A 14,623-nucleotide genomic window follows, 5' to 3' on the forward strand; every position below is an offset into this window, starting at 1 on the left:
ACACGCATGTGTTTAAACCCTTTACAATGAAGATCTGTGAAGTTATTTGGATTTTTATGAATTATCTTTGAATGACAGGGTCCTGAAAAAGGGATGTTTTCTTTTTTTGCTGAGTTTATGTGCATTGTAGCAGTGACTGAAAGATAATTGAGATAATGCAAATCATTAATGATTACTTAGTTGGGAAAGAAAAAAAATACTTCTTGCTGTAGGACTACTTCATCATCACACTGCCTGCATCCCTAATCCCTACCTCTAGCCTACTAGCCCAAAGACAGGCAGATGGCGAAATTGAGTCGTTTCATCTTACTGTACAAAGGCAGTGTATGCAGCTGGCTATACACTCGTAGGGTACAACATCAGGAATTAGCATTAGCCATTCTAGCATGGTGGTGGAAAATAGGGAAAGTATGCATATTTTCCCCGTTTTTTTTTTCTTCACCGCCATGCTATTAAATCGTGTTAAGGAGAGAATGTTTTCAGTACAAACCGGTACATGGGGGATACGAGTGTATAGCCAGCTGCATACACTGCTTTTGGAGGGTAAGATGAAATGTGGGTAGATGCTCAATTCGCCCGCCTCATTCTCACAAATGTATCCCGCTGAAAAACTATCCCGGAGTTTTTCATTCAACATGTGGCATTGAGAAATAGGTGCTACAATACCTTTAAGAAATACTGCACCTTCAAGCCCAAAACTCCTTAGCTAGATGTAAACTTGTGCGACTAAAGCCGGGCGTGCACTGCACAATTTTGGCACCAATTTAGCTGTCCCAGACATGTTTTTTGAGATCGGAGACAAAATCCCCATGTCGTTGCCTACTCAACGCTCGGCCGTCATCAACGCTTGTTTAATAAGAGCAGGTCAGAGACACAATCTGAGGGCTACCGATCCCGTCGTTGTCGGCACAATGCTCTTGTAGTATGAGATGTGCAACGTGTGACAAGTTTTGAGTACAGTGATCAGAAATAGCCAGTGAGCTCGCCAGTAAGATGATGACTTTGCATCACCCAGAATGTGTAGACTGTCAAGCAGGAGCGATGACTACTACTAGTATGCGTTTATACCTTTAGATGCCAAATTGTAAAATTGTTACAGCTCTGAAGTTCACAAGCATTGTTATTAAATTAAAATTGTATTGGCTAGATATTTCAACTCTGTATGGCAAGCGTGAATGACTGAAAATGTTTGAGGCAGCTTTGAGCCACAGCTCGTTCTAGCTACGTTAACAATCTATTGTCACATCATTGTTTTCGCGAGACAGCGTGGTATCGAGCATCCTCATGATGCAAAAACGTTTAAATAATTACAGATTTCTCGATGATTCATTCAGACTATTTGGAGGGCGGCAGGTAGCCCAGCGGTTTGAGCATTGGGCCAGTAACCAAAAGGTCTCTGGTTCAAATTCCCAAGCCAACAAGGTGAAAAATCTGTATTTGTTATTGTGCCCTTGAGCAAAGCACTTCACCCTAATTTGCTCCAGGGGTACCGTACTACTTTGGCTCACCCTGAAAAAACTATTTGCTCTGGTGTATGTGACAATAAAACAAATATATTTTTCTTTAGTAGTGGCTTTGTTGTTGCTAGGTAACACGCTAAGATTCGTGGTTAGAACTTGCTGCCTCGGGAGCCGAGTTGGCACAGGCTGCCTACTTGGTCGAGAGGCTGCTGAAAGACACAGTGGAGCCCTCGATCACTCGTCAACTAACCGTTGAGATTGACTTGTGTTTGGTTTGAGATTCACCTAATGTATTGTATTACTTGTATTAGGAGCTTACTGATCTTGGTTTTGAAAGTATTTTCAATTGTCAAACAAACAATCTCCAATGGAAGCTGTTTGTGGCTCAGATGACACTGCATTTGTGAAATATACTGTATGTTTTTATAGCTCGTGCTCCATCTTTGTTTTCTTTCTTTGTATCAGGTTGACACCCAGGAATTGCCCTGCTCTAGCTGATAATGGTCTATATGAAAGTCACCCGTGGTTTGAAATGCTGGTGAAAATGCAAGAGATTACCAGAGACCTCTCAGGTATGGCAGTTTTAGTTATGTGGTGATGGGTTCTGATTTCTTAACCTTTGAAATCATGATATATACTTATTCATTTCACTGAGGGAGAGAGGGTAATGTATAACGTTTACATTATGTCAGGATATGTTATTGTTAGCCATCAGGGATCCTATGGGAGGAGAAGAGACAGTCTAGTACCAGTCACCATGACAGCCATGAGTTGGGGAGGAGTGAGGAATTTGGGCAGAGGTCAGGTTAGATGAAGTGAGGAAGAATATATATATATATATATCACTAATCTTCTGGATAGCAATAGAGGTGTATTGGCTGTCCAGATGTGTAAGGAGCGGCTCAGCATAGGAGAAAGGGTTAAATGTCAGTGTTTGTGTGAATATGTTCTATGTCTTATGCAGATGTAGGACCCAGTGGGTGAATAAACTTGGTTTGAGCTTGACCTCTAACGCCTCACAAACCCGGATCCGGGATCCCCCCCATCAAAAAAGCTGACTAGCATAGCCTAGCCTAAAGCCACAGGGATATCATATAATAAAATGTTCATGAAATCACAAGTCCAAGACACCAAATGAAAGATACACATCTTGTGAATCCAGCCATCATTTCTGATTTTTAAAATGTTTTACAGGGAAGACACAATATGTAAATCTATTAGCTAACCACGTTAGCAAAAGACACCACTTTTCTTACTCCACCATTTTTTTACTGCATCAGTAGCTATCACAAATTCGACCAAATAAAGATATAAATAGCCACTAACCAAGAAACAACTTCATCAGATGACAGTCTGATAACATATTTATTGTATAGCATATGTTTTGTTAGAAAAATGTGCATATTTCAGGTATAAATCATAGTTTACCATTGCAGCCACCATCACAACTCTCACCAAAGCGACTAGAATAACTACAGAGACCATCGTGTATTACCTAATTACTCATCATAAAACATTTCTTAAAAATACACAGCGTACAGCAAATGAAAGACACAGATCTTGTGAATCCAGCCAATATTTCAGATTTTCTAAGTGTTTTACAGCGAAAACACAATATAGCGTTATATTAGCTTACCACAATAGCAAACATCACAACAGCATTGATTCAAGCCAAAAATAGCGATAACGTATAAACCACCAAAATATATTAATTTTTTCACTAACCTTCTCAGAATTCTTCAGATGACAGTCCTATAACATCATATTACACAATGCATATAGAGTTTGTTCGAAAATGTGCATATTTAGCGGCACAAATCGTGGTTATACAATGTGATTAGTGGCCAAAACTTCAAGCAATCTGTCCAGCGCCATCTTGGAGAGGCACCTATTCTAATCGAAAACTATTCATAAACTTGACTAAAAAATACAAGTTGGACAGCAAATGAAAGACAAATTAGTTCTTAATGCAATCGCTGTGTTACATTTTTAAAATTAACGTTACTTCAGCATACAGCGTGCGCTAAAGCGAGACCGCACCGAAAATTTGTCAACATAAATACGAATTAACAACATAAAGATTGCTTACTATTTGCCGAGCTTCCATCAGAATCTTGGGCAAGGTGTCCTTTCTCCAGAACAATCGTCTTTTGGTTGAAAGATGTCCTCTTCTCATGTGGAAATAGCAGCTAACGATAGCCACCCACTGGAGAGGTGTCCAACTCGTGAAAGCGCATCACAAAGAAATCCAGGAAAATTGCAATAAACTGATATAAACTGCTATAAGTCGGTTTAAATTAACTACCTTATGATGTCTTTAACAACTATAACGAATAAAAACATGACCGGAGATATAGAACTGCTAAAACGAAAGCTTTGCAGGAGGCCACTGTGATGTCCCTGCTGCGCCAGGCGCCCCGTTGAAAAGAACGGTACTTCCGTTCCACGGTCTTATATAGGGCCCCAGATTGCGCAATCCACTCCATTCAAATTCTCCCCGCTTACTGACACCTAGAGGAAGGCGTATGCAGTGCATGTAGCCCGATGGCTTACATGGGGACTTATAAACTGACCTCAGAACAGGGACCTCGATTTCTGAAATCTCACTCCCTGACAGGAAATGTGCTGCAGAATGAGTTCTGTTTCACTCAGAGAAATAATTCAAACGGTTTTAGAAACTAGAGAGTGTTTTCTATCCAATAGTAATAATAATATGCATATTGTACGAGCAAGAATTGAGTACGAGGCAGTTTAATTTGGGAACGAATTTTTACAAAGTCGAAATGGCGCCCCCCTAGTGTCAAGAGGTTCCGTGAGTTCTTTAGTCTGTTTATTTTTAACCTAGTAGTGGTATGTCATGTTTTATTGTTGGTTAAGGTTGATTTATAGTCCGTCTTACGAAATGTCTCTAGACCATTAGAATGCGACAATTGTCATTGGCCAAAACTACATTGAATTTATACTCATGCCGGCTGTCTGTAGACTGTCGATGCGACTGTCATTTTCCTTGTTGCATAGGCATGAAATATTTTAGACTTTGAACCTGTCGTTGGGACCATTGTTAGGATAACCTGATTTTGACAGCATCAAGAAGTTCTACATTTCTGTTGAAATAAAAGTTGTCTACAGTCTAAACATTGTCAGATATGTTCGGGTCATCATTTGAACTGTCTAGCAAGCTAACAACGAACTCAAACACTGTTGGAAAGTTGCTTTCAGTTTCCTGGCTTGCTAGATTAGCATATCGTAAATATTTTTTTTAACTGATGGGTTTATTGGTATAGAGCAGGTGTGCTATTTGGAACACCAGGCTGCTGATGTCATGCAGTCGTATTTGTTTTTGACATGTAGTTTGACGAGTCATTAATAACCATTAAATAATGGTGTGTCTCTGTCCTGTATAGATCCAGAACGCGTGTTCCAGGCCAGTCTGACCAGTGCCCAGGTCCTCATCCCAGGCAGCCAGGCCATGGTTAGCAGCATGCTCCTGGAAGGACACAGTCTTCTGGCCCTCGCTACCATCATGTTTGCCCCGGGTGGCATCGACCAGGTCTGGACCTTTTCTCTCCTCAAAAGCCTTATATATGGTAACTGCGTGATGCTATGTGATAACTGCACGAGGGTATCTCACCTTATAATTCTGCCTTCAGGGATTTCATGCATAAGTTCGTTTTATTTCCCACAGTGGACATTTTTGGAATGCGGTGATCAGGCTGGTTCCACCAGGCTATTGGCCAAAAGGTGAACAGCTCCATCAGTGCAAGACACACCTAATCTATTGACTCATACAGTATAGTAAAATTATCACAACAAAACAACCAACTTTCAATGCTCATGTTTTTATTGGGTATGCCCAATGACTAGATATGACGTGTGTAAGGTGACACCATTCATTCCTATGTGAAGACTCAACAGTGCATTGAAATCAAATTAAGTCGGTTAAAGGTGCAATATGCAGAAATCACTCCGCCATTTACTGGTTGCAAAAATTCTAATAGTTTGCCTAATTTCAGTTTGTGGCAAAAGTAGAGAATCATTGTATCTTCTAAATCGCTGTGCTATATCTTTTCAATAACCAAATATATTGTATTTTTAGCTGTTTGAAGCTAGTGTACAAAACCGAAAGTAAAAACAAAAACATAAGCATGGGAAGCATAGAAATGGTACACATAGAACAGATGTAGTGCTTATTAGACTTGCTTTTAATGCGAATGACAGATCTATAATTCCCATTTCTATGTGAATTTGGTCAGGTCAGCCTTAAAGTTACATATTGCAGCTTTTAAGATGGCGTCTCATGGAGACATAACATGCACAATTTGAGGTACTCCAGGTAGTGATGTTTCAGGCTAGCTTAGTGCTGCCCCCTTTCATTGAATAACTCAAGTAGAAGGCCTACCGGGGTACTGCAGGCTGTTATTATATAGTAACTAAATTATCCTTATACAGTTGTTGCCAAATATATTGACACCCTTGCACTTTTGTTAAATCATTTCCTATTTGTTTCAAAATAAGTAAAAATTAAATATTAAATATTCATCCCCACGTCTTGTTATTGGATTTTCTACATTGCAGAACTATTTTCTACATTTGCATGTCACGAAAATCAATTTTTCAACACATTGATTCAAGTCAGAGTGATTTTTGTTTTGTTTTATTGTGATAACACACCCAGTGGTCAGACTTACCAAGAATAGTTTATCAAAATACATATTGTTATTTCATGGATTTATTTACAAAAAACACTATTCACACGTATGACAGATGCACATTTTGCATAGATTTACAGATAAAATGTCACTTAAAATCAAAATTACACAAGATCTAAAAGAAATCCTCTGGACAGGTCTGGCTATAAGTCCTAAGAACCAGTGTGTGGAGTAATGTAAATGTACCTCCTTTGAAGGCTGAGAAAAAATTACTTAGCGCATGGTAAACCGCTCATTTTGAGAAAATGGCAGATAAAGATAGGTAAATCCAATTAACATGTATTTTCCATATATATGTCTGTTTTTGTAACATGAATTCATCTCTTATGTTATTTCTAAATTGACAGTTAATACACTTTTTACAAATACACTAGCACATCTAATACACTAGTTTTAAGTAATAGAGAATGTGTTTTAAATACTGGTTTGTTTGGTAAATATGCATAGTGTTGGGCAAATGCGCATAGCACCTTGCTCAATTTGTCATTTAAAAGGCTGGTGAAATTTGCAGGTTCAATGATTAATTAGCTATGCCTGCCTCATATGTAAGGCCCTCTTTAAGTTGTTGCTGGAGCCTGTTGACTTTTTTGACTGCCATAGGACCTGCGCTACGCTTGACACACACTGTTGAAGCAACATCAGCTCTCACAATATGCATCTCATCATCCTCCCTGATCGCATCCAGTGTCACCAAAGTGCTGTCAAGCCACAATCTGTCCATCACCTTTGATATAATAGTGGTACCCTTGTTGAATGTGGTTACTGCCATACTGGCTGCTGCATCAATGCGGCTTTTGCCCACAAGGGGGCATCTCGACCATATTACGGAGTTTATGCATTCTGGGTTCCTCCATGTTGCATTCTTTTGAGGAGGTTGTCATTTGACATCCTATGGTATACAGGCACCATTTTCCGTGCAACCTCTCGATTAAAAAATGCCTGGCCTGGATGGTTTTTGTGACTGGGTGGATGCTAACCATTTTCTAGGGCTCGCTGGTACCAGCACCAAGATGACGAGCATCTGTCGTGATTAGGGGTTTCGTCTGTTGACATGGAATGGAGAAGACCAGCCCAGATGGTAGTCTTCATGCTCTCTACATCACCCTTGATGTCAAGAATTGCACTCCTGTAATAGTTTTGTAGACTCTTACATTTTAGTGAAGTAAGTTTCCCTACACCCCTGCCCCCTAGGTGTATTTCTGCACTAAGTTTACATAGAGACAGTGGCTTGCGAAAGTATTCACCCCCCTTGGCATTTTTCCTGTTTTGTTGCCTTACAAACTGGAATTAAAATACATTTTGGGGGGGGTTGTATCATTTGATTTACACAACATGCCTACCGCTTTGAAGATGCTAAATATTTTTTTTTGTGAAACAAACAAGAAATGAGACAAAAAAACTGAAAACTTGAGCATTCACCCCCCAAAGTCAATACTTTGTAGAGCCACCTTTTGCAGCAATTACAGCTGCAAGTCTTTTGGGGTATGTCTCTACAAGCTTGGCACATCTAGCCACTGGGATTTCTGCCCATTCTTCAAGGCAAAGCTGCTCCAGCTCCTTCAAGTTGGATGGGTTCCGGCGGTGTACAGCAATCTTTAAGTCATACCACAGACTCTCAATTGGATTGAGGTCTGGGCTTTGACTAGGCCATTCCAAGACATTTAAATGTTTCCCCTTAAACCACTCGAGTGTTGATTTAGCAGTATGCTTAGGGTCATTGTCCTGCTGGAAGGTGAACCTTCGTCCCAGACTCAAATCTCTTGAAGACTGAAACCGATTTCCCTCAAGAATTTCCCTGTATTTAGCGCCATCCACCATTCCTTCAATTCTGACCAGTTTCCCAGTCCCTGTCGATGGAAAAACACCCCCACAGCATGATGCTGCCACCACCATGCTTCACTGTGGGGATGTTGTCCCCCGGGGTGATGAGAGGTGTTGGGTTTGCGCCAGACATAGCATTTTCCTTGATGGCCAAAAAGCTAAATTCTACTCTCATTTGACCAGAGTACCTTCTTCCATATGGTTGGGCAGTCTTCCACATGCCTTTTGGCAAACACCAAATGTGTTTGCTTATTTTTTTCTTTAAGCAATGTCTTTTGTCTGGCCACTCTTCCATAAAGCCCAGCTCTGTGGAGTGTACGGCTTAAAGTGGTCCTATGAACAGATACTCCAAACTCCGCTGTGGACGACTCCTTCAGGGTTATCTTTGGTCTCTTTGTTGCCTCTCTGATTAATGCCCTCCGTGCCTGGTCCGTGAGTTTTAGTAGGTTTGTTGTGTTGCCATATTCTTTAAATTTTTTAATAATGGATTTAATGGTGCTCCGTGGGATGTTCAAAGATTCAGATGTTTTTTATAACCCTACCCTGATCTGTACTTCTCCACAACTTTGTCCCAGACCTGTTTGGAGAGCTCCTTGGTCTTCATGGTGCCGCTTGCTTGGTGGTGCCCCTTGCTTAGTGGTGTTGCAGACTCTGGGGCCATTCAGAACAGGTTTTTATATACTGAGATCATGTGACAGATCATGTGACACTTAGATTGCACACAGGTGGACTTTATTTAACCAATTATGTGACTTCTGAAGGTAGTTGGTTGCACCAGATCTTATTTAGGGGCTTCATAGCAAAGGGGGTGAATACAAATACCCTCACAACCTTTCCGTTTTTAATTTAAAAAATAAAATAAAATTTAAACAAGTAATTTTTTTTCATTTCACTTCACCAATTTGAACTATTTTGTGTATGTCCATTACTTGAAATCCAAATAAAAATACATTTAAATTACAGGTTGTAATGCAACAAAATAGGAAAAACGCCAAGGAGGATGAATACTTTTCCAGGGCACTGTATCTCAATTCCTGGGTAGGGATCTAATGTGACAACTTTATGAAGTACTGTCACCATCTTAGAGCATTTCTGTGTAACTAATGCGATGGCGACTGACTGGTCTGGCCCACATGCGTTTTGCTGCTTCCTGCTCTATTACTTTTCTAGACCCTGAGAAGTTTTGGGCACAGTCATCTGCATGTGACTCCTTCCATTCCCTGAACTCCTCCTCAGTAAACCCTATTTTCCTTTTCATCACACATGCATGGCAGTATGAAGACAACACTTCATAGTCTATCACTGGACCTGTTGCAATGTCTATGCACACACCTATTCCCGTAGTTGGAAGTGAATCCTCTCTTATGCCAAGTGCCATCAAACGATAGATAAATGTCTATGACAGCATCGTCATCCTCCCTCAGCAACTCTGCTACGTCTGGATCTACAGTATGTCTGTGTATGCTCTACTAATCTGGTTTGCAGCACTCTCCAAAGATTGCATCCCTCTCTGAATCTCTCTAAAGTGGAAAAAAATAATTGCTTATTACGGTATCTATCGTAACTGCAGGAGTAAATATCAGCATGCATTTACCCTATGTTAATATCAGCATCTCAGCATGTATTTCTGTAGGTAAATGTAATATCTCAGTAATCATACAGTAATCTACTCTGTGTGTATGTGACAGTATGTATGTGACAATCTCATTGTTTAGCCTAGTTATATACTGCTGCTGGCGGTGAGAGAGTAGCCAGTATGACGTGATCTTTCCAGCCCAATATTAATAATTCAGCAATGCAAGGCCACCCTTACGTTTGAGTCTCTATAAAAAGGTATTGCGTAATAGAGGGGTCCTTCTATTACAATATGATTCATCCTTAAGAGTCGATTGACACTCACATGCCTCAAATTAACATAATACAAAAATCCCCATCAAAATCTGTCTGTTTAAACTAGAGAAATATTTTTTATATATATATGGGCTGTGTCTCAATCCACCTCATCCGCCTATGTCGGCCTTCCGCATGCGGTGGAAAGTGGCAGAGCTACAGCGCCGTTTGTCAGACCAGGAGACATCCTGAAAACGTCTGAACGGTTTGGCCTACAAAATATGAGCACAAACTAATATACAAACTGATATGAAAGATGAGTCTCACGAACACGATGGTGTTCTCCGTTTTGCTCTACGACCCCGATCAGTGTAACGGGACTGGTCTGATGGTAACCCGGTACCGTTTTTTGTTTTCATGTATGGAATTAGTTGTGTGCCAACAAAAAAAGGGGTTAGATGTGTCCAAAAATATATAGATATGTTCCTGAGCTTTCTTATATTGCCTAGATATAGGAGAGACACTTCAAAACCTTATTCCTTATTATTTAATGTGTTATTCAATGCGTTTCTATGGGCTATAGTAGTGATGGTCAAATTCAATATTTTATTTAAAAAAATGGGTCCTAAACTTCAAAATCAAATAGCTAAATGATTCATGGTATGACCATCTTTAACAAACACCATATGTTATCTTAGTAGACCATTTGAAGACAGGTGATGGCCTGTTGAGCATCTAATCCTGATTTTACAGTTGGGTCCAAAGTCAACATTGGCAGATCTTGAAAAAAAATCTGTTTCAGAACCATTCCCACTGGATTCAGATTGGTAAAAAGTAAAAATTATTAAATGCATTATTAATCCCTGAATGATCACTTGATATACAATCAGATTGAGTGCAGATTTGTGAAATTAATCGAGATGCAGTAGTTTGACACAGTTGACGGGCTTAAAGTTTGTTTGTTTGCTTGTTAACCAAATGGCGGATCTTCAGAAGCATAATCTCAACCGGATTTGTTGATAAGAGATCAAGTCCATTTTTTATTTAAGCTTCTTGTTCTGTAGCTCTGGTGAGGGGTGCTCAACGTACTGTTGGTCTGTCAGAAAGATCTCCCTTTTGATATCCATTTTGAAGTCCTTGGATCGCTTTTTATTACTGTTGGCTACATAAATGATTGCCCTCTAATATACACTTTCAATGTTTCCCGTAAATGGCTGGGTGAAGTGTCTTCTGATTTTTTCACTTCTAAGAAAAGCTGTACCTGCTCTGAGACAGCACAGAACACCATGTTTTATGAGGCTTATTTTTCATGGTAGTACTGACGGTAGTACTAGGGGAGCGTGATCGGATATGACTAGATGCAGTTTTATCATCAACAACGGAGTAGTCAATATGTGAAAAATAGTGGTGGACTGGAGAAAAAAAATAGTATTGTTTTTCTGTGGGATTTAACTGCTGCCACAAATCAAAGACACCAAACTGTTCCAAAGAAGACATAATATCCTGAGCTCTGTGGGATAATGGCATATTCTTATTTGTTAAACGGTGGAGTACCGGATTCAAAAAAACAATTAAAGTCCCCACCCAGAATCAGATAGCGGGAGTTCAAATCTGGTAATAGAGAAAATAATGATTTGATAAAGTTGATGTCATCCTTATTCATAGCATAGACATTCGCCAGCACTACAGGCCTATTATTAAGTTATCCCGTAACAATAACACGCCTGCCATCTGGATCGGAAATAACATGTGAGGAGACATTACTCTTAATCAAAATTAAGAGCCCTATTTTGGTAACCTGGGCAGAAAGCCTGCCCTTTCCATGAACTGTTTAACCGGGTGTAGCCTGATGGTCAGAGATGAATCTCTTGAAGGAATCTTTGCTTTCAAGTTATTCCCATGAGTTAATACCTTGTAATGCTTCAATAAGTTAACTATTCCCTTCACATTCCATGACACACATGTCATTTCTCATTCTTTGTTACCCTTAATACTGTTTGTGGTCGCCTTGTCGTAAATGGCCCTATGCTGATTCAGCGTAGGTATAAAGCAAAAATATATCAAAGTAGAAAAAAGGCAGTACACATTAGTCTTGCATCGGTTCTGATACTCGCGTTTCCTTGCGGTTGACCCACAAACAAATCAGCTGGCAGGTGGAATAAAAAATAATTTCAACCAGGTGTCGGCTCGCAGTTCTAAAAATGTATATTGCCATTTGGAAGCATTTTAAATCTAAATATTATTTAAAAAATGTACAAACCCAGGAGCTTGTTGGGTTGAATAGTGTTGCGAATTCTATTATGTGAATGGTGAGGCAGACGAATGACATCATCGGTGTGCATCATGTGATTTTAACCAATTATGAATAGGCATTGCCTACTAATTGTCTACAAATTGGTTAATGATGCCATTGGAAACACTTATCTTCCTCTATCTTTTTTACTACAAAACATAGAAACGCGCCATTGGTGCTGGAGAGGATGAATATGAAGTTGAAAAAAGGTGAAATTTCCCTTTTAAATTAAAATAATATATTTTTTACAAACCCAGGAGCTTGTTGTGTTGAATAGTGTTGCGGATTCTATTATGTGAGCGAAAATGCAGAAATAGCCGAGACTACCCGCCACCTAGCTCATGCGAAAATAGCCAACATAACAGGAGAAATAAAAAGAAAGGTTATGATGGTGGATTACACCATCGTGGAAACAGGTAATGCGCTAGTGAAATCCCCAATTTGGAGGAATTCATTGGATTCATTCATTCATTCTGTTGTCATTGTGGACAAGGAGGACAACAACCTGGTAGTTGGACAGCCTGCAAAAGTGCAAGCAGGTATTTGTTTACAATAATTCAGTTAATTATTATATTAATTCAGGCTTTCGTCCATTTAGACCATACGCAGGCCGTATAAAGTTTAAACCTATGTGGCTGGTTAAAGGCTGAGAAGTGTTAGGTTCTAATTATCAGAGTAAGAACTAGACGGGCACTATGAAAAGCTTAAACCAAGTTTATTCTTCACAAAGGATCGAACAGCTGAACAGACAAAAACATGTTTACATTAGTGGTGGTATTTGTATCCCACTTTGGGTGGAGTCTCTTCCTCGCTAAACATTGTATCTTCATTGCTAGGCAGGAAAATAAGTGATACGGGCAATAAACGGTTATTTTTCCCTTAACGTGACCTGACCTGACCTCAACCCCCTTCATCACTAATCCATGGCTCTCTCCCCTTATCAATGCTGCCACGTGATCGTTTTCCCTGCACTCAGTACATTCCAAGCTTAATTGCACACACGATATACCTTCCTCCTACAGATAACCATTAACTTCTGGTGTAGACCCTCTAAACCTAAGCGCCCAATATTTCAATAGGATACCTGATAATTAACCCTATCCCAAGTTTAGGAGTTAGAACCCAGAATCCATCAGTAGCCAATAGCCTACTAAATATACAGTGCATTCGGAAAGCATTCAGACCTCTTCACTTTTTCCACATTTTGTTACGTTACAGCCTTATTCTAAAATGTATTAAAATGTTTTCATTCCTCATCAGTCTACACACAATACCCCATAATATGCCATAAAAACTGAAATATCACATTTACATAAGTATTCAGACCCTTTACTCAGTACTTTCTTGAAGCACCTTTGGCAGCTATTACAGTCTTCTTGGGTATGACGCTACAAGCTTGGCGCACCTGTATTTGGGGAGTTTCTCCCATTCTTCTCTGCAGATCATCTCAAACTCTGTCAGGTTGAATGGGGAGCGTCACTGCACAGCTATTTTCATATCTTTCCAGAGATGTTCGATCCGGTTCAAGTCCGGGCTCTGGCTGGGCCACTCAAGGACATTGAGACTTTTCCCAAAGCCACTCCTGCGTTGTTTTGGCTGTGTGCTTAGGGTCGTTGTCCCGTTGGAAGGTGAGCCTTCTCCCCAGTCTGAGGTCCTGGAGCAGGTTTTCAGACTTCGGAAAAGGCGCTTCCGCATGAGCTCCGAACAGGGCAGATCAATAGGCGCAACCAACAGACGGGGTAGGGAGTTGCAAACTTGACAACTTCATGATGACTTGCGGGCAGTGGGTTCTAAACAACAATTACAATTTAAAAAAAAAAAACATGAAAACATGTTTGGGGGGAATTATACCACCACCCAGTGCTTAATTTGTAAATTGGGAGGTGCCGGGGGAACACATGAAAGAAAATTCACTTTTCTAATAAAGCATTGCTTGCATTATCATTGCTTTTGCATACTGGCATAGACCAGTAGAGTAGAGAGAGGTGCTTGCAGAAGTTGCACTCATGGGGAAAATTTTTAGTGGTCATGGGTCACTTTTATAAAAGCATTTCATACAATTCTACATCATTTTAGATGACTGGAGACTTTAGCACAAAGGATCAAAATGACAGGTTATACCTTGATACTGACAAATTGTGAATCTGAGATCAATGAAAACGGCCTCGTCTTAAATCCATCAATAGCCTATGGAGACACACATATTGTACAATATGAGGAGGATTTTATAGTCCTAAAAAAGCTATCCAGTTTCACTGACTCGCCCAATGTTGCGCAGCTCACTCATCGGCGATGGCCAATGCGCTCATGCCAAAAGCTTATCTCTCTCTTGTTTTACTTTGTAAAACAATGCTGTTCTCTCAAAAGGTCTATTTGAAAGTTGACAACTTGGTAGCCTACAGACAGATTAGTCTTCTCTTTTCAGCAGGATCTGTGTTTTCCTGCTGTTGTATATGAAATCTCGCCAAAGGCCTGTATTGGTTGACAGCAGTAATTCCATAACTTTGGCA

General features: G+C 39.9%; 1 protein-coding gene across 1 annotated transcript in view; it reads left to right on the plus strand.

Annotated features, from left to right (window-relative positions):
- spg11 (SPG11 vesicle trafficking associated, spatacsin) overlaps positions 1 to 14,623 on the plus strand; it is an 81,471-nt gene that overhangs the window by 27,830 nt on the left and 39,018 nt on the right. The window contains exons 17-18 of the mRNA XM_039017181.1: positions 1,926 to 2,032; positions 4,865 to 5,010. Coding sequence (XP_038873109.1) covers positions 1,926 to 2,032; positions 4,865 to 5,010 — 253 coding nt within the window. The remainder of the gene's footprint in view (positions 1 to 1,925; positions 2,033 to 4,864; positions 5,011 to 14,623) is intronic.

Source organism: Salvelinus namaycush, chromosome 21 (assembly GCF_016432855.1).
Source record: "Salvelinus namaycush isolate Seneca chromosome 21, SaNama_1.0, whole genome shotgun sequence".
Classification (NCBI taxonomy): domain Eukaryota; kingdom Metazoa; phylum Chordata; class Actinopteri; order Salmoniformes; family Salmonidae; genus Salvelinus; species Salvelinus namaycush.